The following is a 17,268-nucleotide window of genomic DNA, read 5'->3' as shown; positions in this document are numbered from 1 at the left end:
TAAACAGTCGTTATGCTGACTTGTGCAATAGATTAAATTTAAAATGGTGGAAAAAGAAGATAAAATAAAATAGAATAAAATACAATAAAATAAAGGGGTCAGGAGCACGAAAAAAAACATTGCCAAATTGCCCTATTTAAAAATTAAAAGTTCGTTCAAATTTTTTGTAACTTCTCCAGTTTGTTAATCTTAAGAGTGTGTTTCAAATTACCCAACGTGGAAAGGAATGGCAGAACTTCCCCAATCGAGCTCCCCCAAAGGGAGTCCTGTCCATTTGTGTCAGTTCCCCAACTTTAAAATGTCGAAGCGTCCGCCGTGCAGCACTATGTTGTTTTGTCCTAGACCACAATCCTCTTGAAAGGGGAATTCTTCCCCACAAAACAACGCCTTCTTCACATTTTATGCAGAAAGGAATGTGTCTTAACCCCCCTCACATTTCTGCATCCTCATACCAATGAGGTGTATCAAAAAAAACAAAAAAAACATATACTGTGTCACTCCCTACTACGAAGGGTTAAGAGCAACATCACACAAAAGACAGTTACAGCGGCTGCGCGGCGGAACAAGAGTGGTACATAATGTGAAAATAGGAAAAAAATAAAATGAAATAAAATAAAACCGTTTGATGTTTCCTCTTCCGTGAAGGCATGCTCAGTTGGAAATTACGACTTGTGCACATAACCATGCGGGAAATCAATCCATTTTGCACATTCTTCAATTTCCAAAAAAAAAAAAATCGCCAATTTTGATGACGCAAAAAAGTGTACATACTTGAAGGTTACATACCTGATGGTTACATACCCTTCTGCTTCTCCTACCCAAGGCGTGAAAAATAATTCCCAGACAGGAAAACATCTTTACGGCCCTCTCCATCTTTTCACTTTTCTTAATTATTTCCCATTTCGGCGAATACATCTCATCCGTTAATTTTCAAAAGAGAAAAGTTCAGGCACAGCTATTCCATAAAGGGGAAAAAGGAAACAGTCCCCTCGGAATTTTCTTCACCCAATTATTTTTCGCTCTTAATAAATCTTTTATAAAAATGTTCTTTTCCACCGAGGTGTCTGCTAATGACTGTTTACTTGTTTTCCCCCTTTTTTTTTTCGTTTTTTTGTTCTCGTCTTGTTTATCCCTTCAACTATTTGTTTAATCAGCTGATGCCTTTTCTTGGACTTATTTGTCTTTTTCCCATTTGTCATGTGGCTGCTCATTCTTAGTGATCACATCGCAGCGTATCTCTCTGCACCGCATCACCATTCTGCAAAGCAACACACTGTCTAAGGAAAGAAGCAAAAAATGAAATGCCCCCAATTCTCATGCAACAGCAACTATTACTATGATGCCCTTTCCAATATAACCCCATCTGATGATGAACAATTTGAAGAGCTAATCAACAAAAGGAGCAGGCAAAAAAATTTACACTACAAGTTAGAGAAGACGATAAATCAAATAATACACGACACGAAAAAAAACTGTCATGTTAACTCAGATTTTGAACAGGTCGAGAAACTTCCAAACCAAAATTACGAATACTCCTATTCGGATGACTGTCTAGACGACATAGACATCATTTTGAAAAAACAAAAAACGAAAAATATGTTCTCGAAGTTAAATAGAAATGACGCCCCTGGGCACCTCACATTGCCCTCTAAAAGGACCAAACAGAGAATTTATTCATTACGTGAATATAGCCAAGAGGAAAAAGAGATAGGGGGCACAATTAATGGCAAAAATGTGAACCCAGAAGCTGAGCTCCCAAATGAGGGAATAATTGAAAACTTTAAAAATGTTCTCTGTAACGGTTTAAATAAATACATTAAGGATATGTTGGAACTGCCAAAACAAAGCTCCCCTACTCAAGCGACATACAAAGCCAACGACTTTGCAAATCTGAACAGCTCGTACTACAAAACATCTGATACTAAGAGTGACGTTTTTAATGAGGAAAGTGCCAACCGGTGTGAACATCCCCGTGAATATCATTCCAACATCAAGGGAGACAACTCACTAAAATATTTCACTTTGGAACTGCTGAATCAGAGAAATGAAAATACACATGAAAGAAAAATACACCACACTGAACAATCATTTGACGTTAACACACGCGCTGGTGATAAACCGTCGAGAAATCCCAGTCCTGGGACGCGCAACAAAAATGAATATGCTACTCCAACTGCAGTTCGCAAGAAAAACACCAAACGACAGAAAAGAAATTACAGACATAAAGGGACAATTTTGGACAGATCCAGATATACGAAAAATATTTATCCTTCCAAAAGAAAAAAATGGACAAACGAAAATTCCCTCTCATTAAATGAAAAGGAAACCGTTCGCTGGAAGGATACTATCGAAATGTACGATAAGAGAATGAACGTTCCCAGGGGATACCTAGAACGACACTCCATGAAGTCCTCAGGAAGGATTAGCGACGCGAATGGTAATTCTTACACAGGTAGAACAAACAAAAAATAAAATTAAGACATTCCAATTCTGTGCATATTGAAAACCCCTATGAATGTTCACATTGCCAAAAAGAAGCACACCTCCCTCATATGATATTATTTCCCTTTTTCTTTAGCCAAACTTCCCGCACCGAGGCGGCACCACAGATACAATGCATCGAGAATGAACTGCTTGTCCGGCTCAAGTGAAGATTTTGCCTTCAGCCATTTTCAGAAAAACGCCAACAACGACAATTTAGTAGGAATGTTCCGTTTTTAAGTTGGACCCCATATTAAGGTACATTTCTTTGTTGAAACTCTTTAAACTGCTGAAACGACTTAAGCGCTCTTTTCGCCACAACACACAGGCCTGCCTATAACGTGTCTTCCCCTTAGTGCACTTTCCAGGAGGACAGTCCCAACGTTAATTCCCAAATGATCGAACTTGAGAAACAACTCGTGTTATACGTCTGTATGTGACCCCGTCTCCCTCCCGTCCAAAGGTTAACTGAACCAGTTCGCTTATGCGACAAGAAAGGAAAATTTTTGAGTGAACGCTGGGCGAGATAATGACGGAATGGTGAAGCAGAAGGACTGCCACAAAGTTTTTCCAATTTCCAGCTATAAAAAAAAAGTAACAAAAAAGGGGGAATTTTTACTGCGCTTTAAAATCACGCAGAATCGGTACAAATTGACATATTAAACAAATTCAAACGGAAAAATAGGGGGAATTATTCTCTTTCGTAAAAAAAAGAAACATTGCGAGGGATTAATTATATGATCAATGTGGACCCCTAACGTGCACACACCTCAGAAGAACAAAAAAAAGTCGAGCAGTAATTCATCACCCAAGAAGTGGCGAATTTCGCTATCTCTAAGCTTCCGCTTCGCCATCGCGTTAACTTTCACCCTTTTCCTGGCCTATCACTGCGACGGATGCACGTAAATATGCTTCGTCCTGGCTAGAGGGAAAAGACAAAACGCGTTGTCCTGGAAGTGGTAATAGCAGAAGTTTATTTTGCACTTAACGGGCAAAGTGGAAGAGCAATCAAAATTAATTTGAACAGTTTTTTTAAATTCAACATTTATGGTACTCCTAAATGGTGTTGCGTAACCGCGTGGGCTGTCACCTGCACAACGGAAACTTTTTACGTTCCATTCGCTAACGTCTATTTTGTGATAATTCAATTTGTTTATTTTTTTGAATGGGCCGTTTCCCTTTTTTATCTTTTCCTTTCTTTTTTCTTTCCCTACGTTAGCATTGTGCACTTTCAAATATTTATCCTCCAGTTCAAAGTCGGAGGTATTCTTCACATTTTGGATTTCCACCTTTGCTTTTTTCCGCTTTGCGAAGAGAGAATTCTTTGTTTCCTTCTTGTTTGTCTTATTCATATTTTTTAAATTCTTCAGAGAATAATCTTCCGCGAGGATACTTTCGATGATAAAATTGTATGTTGTTAAGTTATTTCGGTGCCGCCTGCTTCGGCATTGGGTACTGTTGGGTGGACGAGGGGTCTCCCTCACTTGGCATTTCTCCTTGTTCACAAGGAAAATATCCTCATACTCTATATACAAAACTAAGCTGCCAAAAAAGTACCTAACGTGGTCAGGCAAATTTAAGAGTATATTTTTAAAATTTCCTTGATCGAGCTTTTCCAAAAATGGAAACGATTCCATTTCCAAGGATAACTTAATTTTTATGTCAAAAAAAGACAAAAAGAGAAAAGGAAAATTCAGACACTTGTTATAATTTATAAAATTTCTACTCTTCAAATGTTTTAAAATAATTTTTAATATCTTGTTTATTAAAACGTTCACTGAATATGTGTTACTGGCATTTTTCTTGTCCTCTCCGTTTAGCAGTTGATCTACCCCAACTAACACATGATTAAATTGTTCCATCCAATCGACAGCTTTGACATGCCTCCCTTCCTTCGCTTTGCATATAAAATTGTAAAAAAAATTCCTTTCCTTAACCTCAAAATTGTTCCATACATTTTTACCACTTTCAGGAAAACTGCAAAAGCAGTCTTTCAACGCCTTAAACAGAAAAAAATCCTCCTGGTAGATTTTCACCATGATGGTGTGAATTATCTGCGATATATTTGTTGTGTAAAAATAATTCGCACTGAACAGGTAATAAATTTTAATCAAATTTTTGTTTATTTTATGATTTATATTGATAACCTTCTTATGGTAAAAAAACTCCGGAAATTTCTTCTGAAAATTTATAATTTTTTCCCTCCTTCGAATTCCATTCTTCATCCCTTCATGCAAAATTTTTATTTTCGCTTTCAAAAATTTAAACTCGGCAAAATTTCGCCTTTGTAGTATGTGCCTTCCCTCGGATACCCTTCGCTCCATTGCTTTACCTCCTTCGGCACTGCTTCCACACAATTTTGCAACGTGGCTACTCACACTATATGGCCGAATTTTTTCTTTCTTTTTGTCTTCGCCGCAACTATGTTCAGACGCTCTAAAATTGTTAGCCGGTTTAATGCCCTGATCATCCCCTTCTTCAATGGACCATTGTAGTCTGCCGTCCAAATCGACAAAGCCTTTCCTATGCTGCTTCTCCATTTTTACATTCCTCTTAATAATCGCATCGAGAACCTTACGTTCCTCGTCAATCGTGTTGGACAAAACAATAGTTGTATCCTTTCCAACAGGGCTACCATCTGCAGGGTGTTGTGCCAAACTACTTGGTCTCTCCTTCCCTACGCTGCTGCTCGAAAGGTCCCCCTGCTTCGCTACACTCTGACGAGAAAATGGAACTTCCAAACAGGTAGTCACCGTTTCTACGAAAGGATCGTCATCCAAAAAGAGATCACTCAATAAATTGTCCCCCTTGTTGAAGCAGCACAAATGGGTGAAGCCCGCCTTCTCCTGCTGTATCAACCGAGCCGCAATCAATTCGACGCTAATTTTTCGCAAATACTCCTCATAGTGTTCAAAGGGCGGATCATTCGGCGAGTAAGAATCACTCACCATAATTTGAAAAAAAAGATTACTAGTCATGTGATCCTCTATCTCGTCGGATATACGGCCACAGCATTTCATGTAGGGTTGCTTAAAATGTATTAAGTCTGCGTCAGGGTCATCCTTTGTGTTATCTCCAGACGAAACCATCTTTTTATTGTTGTTCATTTGTCTCCATTTGGCCATTAAATCTGCTCCTATAGAGACTCCCTTTTCTAGCTGCTTACTCCCCTTCTCGCGTTTCTCCGCGAATTCGGTTCCTTCCTCCGAAGGGTTAATGACACAGTTTAGCATCCCCACCAATTCGCTACTCTCACTGACGTAATTAAAATTTGAATCCTTAAACATTTCTAAATAGTCCAGAAAATGGTGTGTCTTCAAATTCGATCGGTCGTGGAATAAGTGCCATATATTTTTTTTAAAAAAGAAACAATTTTCTCCAAAAAAGGAAGCATTCTTGTTAAAAAAAAGATTAAGTACACTAGATATGTACACATAACAGAAACTCCATTCTCGATCACCTATGCTTGGTTGGACACAATGCGGGTACTCTAAAAAGGCGTACATCTGATGGGTTAGCAATTCCAGTGCCACCTCTTCCTTGCACGGAAGGCTCTGCTTCCTAACTGCTCTGATATGGGTATCCACCTGGTTTGCCTGATCTATGATACTGCCAATTCTTGTTGTTTCATTCGTTTCACCCCTCTTGTTATCTGTGAGGATCGCTTCATCCCTCTGGCCCCCCTCGCTGGGGCCCGAACATTCACTCGTGGGAGTTCTCCCATAGTCCTCCTCCGGAGAAGCGGTACCATCAGGCACACCACCACCGCCTCTCATCCCATTCAACATGCGGGATTTAACTTGAGTCTCTCCCTCCAGAGCGACATTCAAAACACCACTCGATATGTAGTACCCAAATATGTGGGACCAATCGAACAAATTAAAATGAGGTAAACAATTGTCACAGTTCTGTACAAAACTGTCTCCAAATTTTTTAAAAAAGAAAGAAAACATCAAACTAGGGTACTTAAATGACAGCACAATCAAAACGGCATAAACAGAACACCATTCTTCATTGTTGTGTATCATATGATCCACAAGGTACACCTCATGCTCGTTAACATTATTGTAGTCTCTCGCGTCTCCAAAGGAGTCTTCATTCGTTGGGTTAAGCGACGGATGCGTGTTGTACTCATCTGTGATGCTACTAGTTGTAGTACCTCTTCGGGCGATACCTCCCCGGATGCCACTTCTCCTACCAGCAACCCCATCGCCCGTGCCACCCCCGCAGTCGTTCTCCTCCCCCAAATTCCTTCTAAAAGATTCATCAGAAATACTATCAAAATCCATCAAGTGGGTGTCCGTCTTATAATGGAAATTATAAACGCACAAGTTGCTCAGCAAGTTCAACACAACGAACAAACCATTCTTTTCGTACCTACTGTAGGATAGCATGAGGAATATAAACTTGCGTCTTTCCTTGTTCAAATTCTTCAAAAGGACAGATATATATTTATTAAAAAAACTTTTATTTATCGGAATGATGTGCGAAATCTTGGTAATCAAATACGTCACGTAACTAAATATGTGGACATCTATGTGGTTAAGAAAGAACACGATGTTCTTTTGTATAATTTCACTTATCTCTTTATCCTGATACAGGTCGACAAACAAATCGAATATCCTGAGGATGAAAAGCAACATGTGTTGTTCATCCTCGTCGTCTAGTTTGTTCGTCAACCAACCATTACTGGGCTCGCTATTAAAAATGGTTTCAAAGTTTGTTAACAAAATAGAGTTCTTTGTTCTGTACTCTATTTCCTCTACATTTCTGTTGCTTCCAAGTTGGTCATTTGTGAAGTGTGGATTTCCATCCTTTGCATTTTCGTGCCAATTATTTTTTGGCCAGTGGTGATTTGGTATGCTGCTCATATTGGCTCTATACAAATTGATGTTCTCTTTTCTCGACCCCATATTTTTATTAACAGAACTCGGTTGAGAGGCAACCCACTTTTGATCACTTTCCCTATTAGGGAAATCTCTTCTCCCTGCTTCGCCGCCATTCTGCGTGTACACCTCTGAGCACATGTAGCTACTTTTAAAAAAACTCAAGTAATACTTCTGCAGGTTTATCATCTTTCCCGTGGTGTGTCCCCTGTACATGGTGCTCTTCTTGCCCACCAGACTCCCCATAATTAGGGCTCTGCTGAACGGGGAAAACACCGCGGAGGCGGGTTCATCACTTGGCTCGCTTTGGCGAAGGGAGTTCCCCTTTGCCTTGTTCATAACGGTGCTGCCTAAATGTTTCCCCATCTCGTAGCCCATGTCATTTGATACCCCCTTTCCTAGCCCCTTTTTTACCCCTTTATCTACCGCCTTTTCTACCCCCTCTTCTACCTTTCTCCACGCCTCCCATCCCCCCTGAGCAGTCCCGTCCTTCCGCCGCCTCCCCTTCAACATGCCCAACACGCAGCAAAATGACTTGAGAGACTCCACCCGGACCATGCTACTCTGGCTTTCAGCACAATGGGAAATCAAAGTTACAAACGAGTTTACCATTTTTAAAAATATCTTCTCGTCATTATTCACGACCTTGGTGTTGTATTTTAAGTTCTTCTTGGTCAGGATGTCAATCCCATGGATGTTGCTCTTCAAATAATTTACAAATAAAAAAAAGCCGTAAGAAAGATTGAAAGAATCTCTTCTTAGCATAATCAGGATTTCGAACATACACACCAGGCACTTCAAGTTCGTTACTTTTAAAATGTCATTTTGTGCAAATATCTTAACACATACATGGGCATAGATATTTAATACGATGCCGAATATACTGTAGTGGAAGTGGCATTGCTCAGACCAATTTATGATCTTCTTTATACACTGTAGAAGCTCTACAATGGATCTCACCAGATGAATGCACTCCTTATCTGTCACAGTCAGCATACGTTTTACTTTGTCTGACAGAAGTTTTATTATTTTCTCTAAATAACTTTGCGCAAATGCTTCTTTCTCTTTTTGCTTCTCCTCGCTGAGCATCTTCTCGTCCTGTTCCGCGACCCGCTCTGTATCTACCGGTTCTACATTGGAACCAGAGAGGTTAGGTTCCCCCATTCCTTTCTTCTCTCTACCTGAAATGCCATGCATCGTCGCCCTGCTATACAGATTAGAAGCGCCGCAAATGTTTCGACCTTTGCAACTTTCGCACTTACCGCAATTACCACAATTGCTGACTTCGTGGCCGCTACTCTTCGCCGAAGCCCGGTACAGAGAGTAACCCCCCTTCTGACCCCTACAGCTGGCACTGTCCAAAACGCCACTGCGCTTACTGGTATCCACATGGAAGGGGGAGCCCAAATCATCCCTACCACCCTCAACTGCATTCATCCCATTTTCTGAAAACTCAAAATAGCTATCCTCGGTATGGTCTCCCTTCCCAGAGTCCTTAATATCTGATAGGGATTTACTTGCTCCCTTTTTAACAAAACTGATGTTGTAATTATGCACAGGATTAAATTCGTCTTTCTTTACCTGACCAGTCATACTACTATTGACGATTTTGTTATTTTTAAAATATTTTTTGGTATAAATACTGGCTCTACTCTTGTAAATCTTATGTGTGTAGGCCAAGTTCAGCTTGTTGGGTGAGTTCGCAAAGTAGTGACCGCTACTGAATCGGTAGCAATTTCTTTGTGGGGGATTACTTCCAACGCTGATCCTTCCTCTAAGCTGGTTTGTTTCTCTGTTATCCGCTCCGCCTGCACTTTCGAAAGTGCTTCCATTTCTGATCAAGTTGTCACCTATTGGTGCTCCATCTGCTGCTCTCGCTGCCCTTCCCTCTGCTCCATCCAGTGAAACGACATCCTTCCCCCTAAAGGTGGACTTGTCATCCACCCTTCCAGTGTTTCCTTCATTGGAATTTCCGACACCTCTGTAAGGCTTCTTATCCGTCCCTAGGCCGCTACTTCCATTCTTCTTTAACTTCCTATTTTTCACATCGAAAGAGTTCGTCCCTGCGTCCACATCTGTCGTGAAATAGTTACCATCTTTGTCTTTCCCCCTTGGTGAAATATTCACATTTTGTAAAATGCCTTTTCTAGTTCTATTTGCAGCGTTGTCTATTATTTCCCCTGCATCAAATCCGTATATGGGTCCGCCTCCCCCTATCGCTCTGGGGTGAATTCTTAGGTTATGCTGCAGTGCCTCTGTTCCCTGTCCTTGGACGTGGCCGAAATTTAGGTTATTTATATTCAAATTTATATTGGTATTTATGTTTGAACCTGTGTTTACAGTACCCTTGTAGGCCTGACTTGGGCATACACCCTTTGCGTTGTTGAAGTAAATTTTTTTTTTTTTTTTAATTATCCTCTTTTCTTCTTTAAAATTGCTACTTACAACACTACTGTTAACATTGCCCTTTGGTTTCTTTCCTTTCAGTTCCTTTTTCATTATATGTCTAACTGGATTTCTATGTATGGGTTAAAACCTTTCTTTTCTTTAGCTTCATAACGTTTTTTTTTGGTGTGCTATCTCATGTCCGCGCTGTCCGGAGGGGGCGGTGTGTGGAGAGGGGGCTAACTTCGATTAGCACTTTCTTTCAGCGGGTGTTCTTATAGTTGAAATAATTCCCTACTCACAAATGACCTCCTCTTTCACTTTCCTACTTGGAAGAATGCCCTTATAATGAACGGAAGCGGGGGAAGACGTGCAGGTACAACTAGAGTTATAGTTACACCTACAGGTGGATCGTTTTTGTGGCCACCCCTACGCTATGTTTGAATGACATACACATGCAAATGGCCCTAGTGACTCCTTTTCCGCCTTTCCCCATTAAAGCTTCCCAACGAAAACATATATATGCTCAACACCCCTTCAGCTACATACATGCAGGGGTTGATATATTACGCATATATAAATAATATACCTAAAAAAACCACGCCCCCAAAGAAAAAAAAAGAAAAAAAACAAAACAGTTGCAAAGTTACCCAAATTTAATTCACTATATGTGAAAAAGGAAATAAATAAATATATCACTGAGCCATGCTTATTAAAACGTTTCACCATGTCAAAATTAATTCTTCCTTTTTTTATGTTCAAAATTAATATGCCCCATTTGGGGTGGGTTGGAAAGCGGGAAACGAGAAATCTTTAAGAGTCATGAGGAATGAATCGGAAAAATCCTTCATTAAATTTCTCTCCCTTTCACCACTAATATATATACGTATGCATAAATGAGGACATGCGGGTGATCATGTAATTTCTATAAATGCCCCTGTCGGGGCGTTCAAATGTAGTACTACACATCTACGTCCCTTTATACTTTGCGTGCGTGATTACGCGACTTATGATACTTCCTTATGCAGCGCGTTTAAAAAAAAGGCCCTGCTTCACGTGTATATTTTCGCGTAAGTTGGGAAGTCCCACGGCACTTCGAAACGTTCTCTACAAATTCGCAAGAAGGGGAAAAAAAAAAAAAAAAAAAAAAGAAAGAAATAACTTCTAAAATGAAAGTATGCAAACTTGCTTGCACACGAGGGAAAAAGAACATCCGCTCAGCTTCTCCCAACGGATGGTCACATTTTTCGAATTAAAACGTAACGGCGCAGCGGGATATGTCCCCTTCCGTTGTGATAAACAGATTGCAACTTTTGTAGCGATCTGAGTAGACCCATTCATTCTGCACAAATTATATACGCAACTTCAAATTTGAAAAGAAGAGTCGTTTTTTCGTCGCGTCAGGGGGAATATACTGATCCCTGCTGCTCCGCCCCATCGTAGGAAGGAACGCCACGTCGTAGTGAATCATTTCTCTTGTGGGCTCGGCCCACTCTGGCGTGGCAATCGAAACAACTTAGTAACCTTCCTCATCCCCCCGACACACATACAGTGGGTTCATCTCCGAAGGAAATCCTCCTTCCTATTGTCAAAATTATTCCCCCTTTGGTCTATGTACAACTCTTGGACAATTTCCCCACAAAAGCTGCACCCGTGCAGATCGAAAGGAGGAAAAGCCGTCTCCCCCAGAAAATAAAAGAATTAGCAACATTAAGAGTCTTGCATCCGTGGCTGCCTTCACACTCACAAACATACACAAAGATGAACGACGAACAGAAGGTCTTCTTCAAATTTACCGAAAGTAAAATTCTGCTAACCGAATTCTGCGAGGAGTATGTTAAGGCAAAAAAGAAGGAAGAAATTCTCACGCAAGAAATACATAAAGTACAGCTGAAAAACTGCCAACTGGAAAATGAAATAGAGAAATATAAACAGCTGGTAAGTAATATAGAAAAGAAAAAAGACAAAGAAATGGAAAATTACAATTTTGAATATGATATAAAAATAAAAAAATTAGAAACAGAAATGGACGTACTGAATTCTTGTCTCAGTAAGGAAAAAGAAAATTACAATTTGAAAGCAACAGAACTTATAGGACTCAAATTGGAAAATGAAAAATATAAATCCCAACTAAGTGACCGAAAAGAAAATAATAGCCAAGAAAAGGAAAACAAAAAAATGCTCACACAGAACCATATTAATGTACTTAATAAAATGTACGCAGAGATTAATCAAAAGGTGGAAGCCATAATGCAACATTTACATGATAGTAAAAATAACCGACACGACATTGAAGAGAAGATAAAAACTTACCAATCTCTTCTGAACGAATATTTAAAAAAAATCACAGACACAAATTTGAAATATGAAAAATTCTATAAATTACATAAAGAAGCACAGTACAGAAATATGCTCAACAAGTCAAAGAAAAAAATTCTAAAAAGTCGAATAGAGGAATTAACAAATGAGAACCAACTCTTGTCCAACCAGGTCGATGCCTTAAAAAAAAATATTGACCACATGGACGCCGAGAAAACCCAATACTACCTATTGCTCAAAAAGGCAGAAAAAAAAAATCTGTTTTTTTATCATAAATTTAAGGAAAAAAATGCGACGCAGTGTACTGACAAGGGGCTCCCGTCGCATCAGCTGGTCGACCACCGCCATCATTGCCCCAGGCGCTCCCATTCCTTTGATACCCCAGGAAGGTCACCCCCTCATCTTAAGAGACCAGACCAGGTTGTACCTGACCACACAACTTGCACAAGTGGGAAAAGGAATTCATCTCAACATGGAAACGATGCACTAACCAAAAATGGCCCTCACCCTTGGAAGCAAAGTTCAAAACAAAAGAACAGAAGCACGTCAATTTATAAGTACAGAGATGTCGACAGAAACAAATCATACCGCGCAGACGAATTTAATATCAAAAAGGAAAGGAAGCGCAAGAAAATCCTCTTCTTTTCGGACAACGATCATGATAAAAAGCAGAAAAGGAAAAATGTAATTTCGAATGAGAAAAAAAGTGTGCAGTACATCGACTTAATAGTTAACTCGACAGACTTAATTTCCAGTAAGGCGGGGCCCGATGGAAGTGCCCCTAAAACTGCACTATATAGAAAATAGCCCCAGTTTAGCACAGTCATTCAGCGCCCCCCACATCCTCCTCCGCCATTCTCCCTCCGGAAAATTGACAGGCGCTGCATTCCTTTTCAAGTTCCCTTCCGCATCTGCCTCCATTTCTCCCTCCGTTTCACCCTCCGTATGATCCCGGTTTAGTGCAACACCTCGTCGATTTGTCACCACTGATCCTGCCGCTGCTGCCACGACGACTGCTGTCCATCTCGAAAACGTTGTTGTTCAGGCAACTTCCTTATTATCCAAGGGGGGGCAATTTTTTTAGTATTTCATTTTTTTCCTTTTTAAAGTGCTCACAATAAACTTCCCATTGGTTTCTGTTAAATGAGATCTCGAATATAATTCCTCTTGTTAATAACGAAACTGTAAATAAATCGCGTCACCGGTTTAGAATAGCTACCACACCTGCTGCAAGGCGAGGTGACAGAGTGGTCAAATGTTTTAACTCAGAACGGGTTTAGCCAATGATGATAACTCTACAAACCATATTTCCATCACTGAAGTTGATGCAGACAATAGTTAAGAAACCTACCATACACACGCATGGTCTCCAAACTGAGGAAGGTATTCCGGGTGCACATCCCATCGTGGGGAAAGAGGCCAAGAATTTAAAAAAGAAAAAAAAGAAAAAAAAAAACTCCAATGGCTAACAAAAAAAAACATACATTATAAAAAAAAAAACGGGAAAAAAGGTGAAACATATAAGGGGATACAATTGCGAACCAACACAGTAATGGTTTCTCGCCATGCTATACAGATTTAGAAAAACTTCGTTCTTAATGTCATTGATGTAATTAAATTTGATGTCCTGATTGTTTAAATAATATTTATTTAAATGTAGAGGCTGGAAAATTTTGTTCGAGCACAGGAATTCCAAAAAATCGGGGAAGTACTTCGTGTCTGCTAACTTTGACTTTGCTAAGTATTTCTGGCACTTTGCAAATCCGTTTATTATGTGCCTGATCAGTTTGTGTCTTGCGCTCTGCAGGAGGGAAGGCGCGAAAAGGGGAAATGTGCAGCTGATCAGCAGTTTGGGAAAAACGAACATGAATGGGTCCTGCTTCTTCCAGCCTCTTCGCTGCTTCTCCTCAGCAGAAGTGCCGCTGCGGGCGGGTCAAATTACCAGAATGAAGCCTTCGTAAGGATACACCAGCGCTAGTCCCAGCAGAATGAACGCCAAAAGGATGGCCTTCTGAATCACTTTCTTGCGCTTTGTCTTTACGTTATGGAGGATAGACACGGGCATCACAAAAAGCACGGTGAAGAGGGCTGAGTACGACCAGTTGTACAGCTGGAGGGGGGTAGTAAAAAGAGGCAAACCGGGGAGCGTAAAACGGAGCGAAAAATGTAGTGATAAAACAACCGCTGTAACAACGAAGCGGGGATACATACATACACACATCATGCTCTCTGCGTAATCCAATGGGAGAGGTGATGTACGGAAACCCACTTTGTGTAGTTTCTCCCTCCCTCTTTTTTTCCCCTCTTTTTTTCCTTCTTTCTTTCGCATTACCGACGACAGGAACACAACAAAAATGAAATAAAAACAGTTCATGCAATTCATTATGGAGGAATACGGCGCGACGGAGCTGTTAAAGATATACAGAACATTTCCGCTGTCAAGTAGTTGTAACGTCTTCTCCGCCTCATCCAATTCCTCTTGCAGCCTCTTAAGCAGCGCTCTCTTTTCCTTCTGCAGAAGGAACTCCTCATCATCACTATGCACAATTTTCGGTTTAGTCAATTTGGAAAAATCGCCCGAGCTAGCTAAAACCTCCTCATTATTCAACTTGCCATAAAAATGGGTTATCCCAATTATATTGTTTATTTTATTATTCAACCTTTTCATCTTGTCTAAAAGGAGAATTCTCTCAATTTTCTGGACCTTGTCATATTTATTCACCTTCCTGATTTTTTTAACCATGCAGGAAATTACGTAGTTAAAAACAAGGGCCACTATGATTGATAGAATCAGGATTTCCCACCAGTAGTGAGCTATCTCCACATAAGCTTCGTAACGATCTGGGTGCCATTCTGTGCACAGTGGGAGCTTCTTGTCCAACCTCAGCATCTCGTAAATTTTATCATTTGTGGAAAATAAATATATAGGCAATGAAATTATAACAATGGTTTTTACATACCCGTACAGACCCACCACAAGATTTGTGTAGCTTCGTAGAATCGACCCTTTTAGTAACTTCAAAATGGCGTAGGCACATATTAAGTAGACACTGTAGCAGTACACACTGATGGGCACTCTTCTTCTGATGGTATCGAAAAAGTAAAAGTTGGACGAATGGCAGAATCCTTCGGGGGTATTGCTTTGGCTCCTTATAAAACTTTCCATCGCCTTGGTGAAGTGAAACAAATTTAGCATTTTGCTTTTCAGCGGGATCTTACTCACGCCTGCGGCGGTGAAGGCTGCAATGTTTTCTCTTCACAGGAGGAAGAGAAAGAAAAAAAGGGCGAAAAATGTGCGACAAGTGACGAGAGGGATGCCGCCCGGATGGCTTTCACTATGCATACGCGTAGTCACCGACGTAAACGCCACTAAAATTTCTACCCACTGCAACAGCCAACCCAACTGCTACACACTGCAACGACCTCTCTCCCGCAGAGCCTACCTCAAAAAGTAGACGTGCCCCTTCTCGTAGCCCCTCTCCAACGCCATGTCAAATATCGCGTGGTGGGGAGATTCCACTTTAACAGGAATGTTGTAATAGTTTAGCTCATTGGTTAGAAGCAAGATAAAGTCCAGGTTGGGCAAGAGCCCATTTAGGCCTTCATAATTTATGTGTATATGTGAAGGGTACACAGAATCAAATTCTATTATGATGGCCGATCTGGAGAGGGCCTTCCTGCCATTGCTTACATCATTACTGTACAGGAAATCTTCCACAAATTTCTGCACCCCGAAAGAATATAACCATTCTTTGTTGGTGAACAAAAATATAATGTCCTTACTCATATAATTGCAGCTTTGAAAATAATTGATTAACGTTAAACCCACTGAAATGACGTGAAAATTTTTCCTTTCCTTGTAATCGAAATTGATCACAACGATTATGTTTTCCATGTTGTTGCAAAATTTGCATGGCACCGTGCTCACGAGTATGTCACCCCGTATACCACCCCTAGCGCCATCCTTTGCGCTAATCCTGCGCTTCACCGTCTGAACAAACGGGGATATCCCTCTGATGTACTCCTCTATTACGTCTATTATATCTTCCTTGAACCCATAATTGGAAAAATATCTGCTCGTCTGGTTTAGAAAGTCCTCATCAGTTTTTTCTAAGTTTGAATTCCCTGGGTATTGCGAAAAAATCAGCGCGTCCAGATCGGCCCTTTTGCTAAATCTGTTGAACACGCAAAGGTAAGCGAAGCCCACGACGGATATGGTGATTCTGCCGAAGGGAGGAAAAGGGGCGCCATAAACAGAGGGTCAAAAAAAAAAAAAAAAACATCTACACAGATACACGTCCGTGTAGGAATGAGTGTAGGAAGAGGTGTTTACGCGCTTATCGCAAACGCGATGCGACGAGACGCGAAGACGTGTCTGCTATTCCACTCCCTCTTCTATTACCCTATAAATTTCCACTTCTTTAAAACCCTTGTGACCAACAAAAAAAACTTAGGGTTCTCCGAGAACCCCATGATAAATTCAAATCGGGAGATGAAACCAACGGCAAGTGTGCAAAATGGAAAAGTGACAACACACGCTTATTGGAAACTACAAATGGGGTGGGAAACGTAAAGGCTGACCCCCAAGTAGACGTGTAGGCGTGGGTGAAGTTGAGGCCCATTAATACGTAGTTATCGTAAAGGTCATGTGGCATGGTACTTCATAACTCCTGTGTTGCGCCATTTAACTCGAGAACTGTCCTTCAGCCTTTACTTCACTCCTCTACGGCTGAACATGACCCACGTGATGTGCCCAGATGTCGCATACCATATGCTGTGTGTTTATTTATTTTTCTTTTTTTCCCCTTCTCTCCTATGCCCATCACCTGACGCTTAAACCACCTAAATATTTACACTAACAACGAAACGCACTGCAGAGGGAAAATTAAAAAAAAAAAAAATAGGAGTCCCTCTCACAATTAACCTATGCGTTATGCAATCAGTCGGATTAGTCCTGTGGAAAAGCAGGGAAGGGGCGAAGTAGGAAGGGAGAAATTGCCCATCGTCTAACATTCTGGAAAAATTAGTGCTTTAATATTTGCTCCCCCACCTCTGCAATTTGACCCACCTCCACGTTATGCTACCTACCATTTTACACCCTCCTCAACAGGCAATTCTTTGGCGTGAAAAAAAAAAAAAAAAAATGAAAAAATGGCAACTCCAACATCCATGTTTCGTACTACACGTGCATATCCTT

At 40.6% G+C, this 17,268-nt stretch overlaps 4 protein-coding genes across 4 annotated transcripts; 2 read left to right on the top strand and 2 right to left on the bottom strand.

The window, feature by feature from the left end:
* Window positions 1-1,296: 1,296 nt before the first annotated feature.
* On the top strand, window positions 1,297-2,721 carry C922_04833 (hypothetical protein; the record flags this gene model as incomplete). Its single annotated transcript, XM_008820411.1, has 2 exons — window positions 1,297-2,437; window positions 2,579-2,721. The coding sequence occupies 2 exons, from the start codon at window positions 1,297-1,299 to the stop codon at window positions 2,719-2,721; spliced, it is 1,284 nt and encodes a 427-aa protein (XP_008818633.1).
* A 644-nt stretch (window positions 2,722-3,365) lies between these two features.
* Window positions 3,366-9,866, bottom strand: C922_04832 (hypothetical protein; the record flags this gene model as incomplete). Its single annotated transcript, XM_008820410.1, has 1 exon — window positions 3,366-9,866. The coding sequence occupies one exon, from the start codon at window positions 9,864-9,866 to the stop codon at window positions 3,366-3,368; it is 6,501 nt and encodes a 2,166-aa protein (XP_008818632.1).
* A 1,647-nt stretch (window positions 9,867-11,513) lies between these two features.
* C922_04831 (hypothetical protein) lies at window positions 11,514-12,878 on the top strand (the record flags this gene model as incomplete). The annotated part of the gene is made up of 1 exon (XM_008820409.1): window positions 11,514-12,878. The coding sequence occupies one exon, from the start codon at window positions 11,514-11,516 to the stop codon at window positions 12,876-12,878; it is 1,365 nt and encodes a 454-aa protein (XP_008818631.1).
* Window positions 12,879-13,005: 127 nt separating this feature from the next.
* C922_04830 (hypothetical protein) lies at window positions 13,006-16,544 on the bottom strand (the record flags this gene model as incomplete). Its single annotated transcript, XM_008820408.1, has 6 exons — window positions 13,006-13,124; window positions 13,614-13,872; window positions 14,014-14,181; window positions 14,404-15,325; window positions 15,515-16,294; window positions 16,474-16,544. The coding sequence occupies 6 exons, from the start codon at window positions 16,542-16,544 to the stop codon at window positions 13,006-13,008; spliced, it is 2,319 nt and encodes a 772-aa protein (XP_008818630.1).
* Between the last annotated feature and the right edge of the window lie 724 nt (window positions 16,545-17,268).

This window comes from Plasmodium inui (genome assembly GCF_000524495.1).
Source record: "Plasmodium inui San Antonio 1 unplaced genomic scaffold supercont1.30, whole genome shotgun sequence".
Classification (NCBI taxonomy): Eukaryota; Apicomplexa; class Aconoidasida; order Haemosporida; family Plasmodiidae; genus Plasmodium; species Plasmodium inui.
This window is presented reverse-complemented; position numbering and strand designations above follow the sequence as displayed.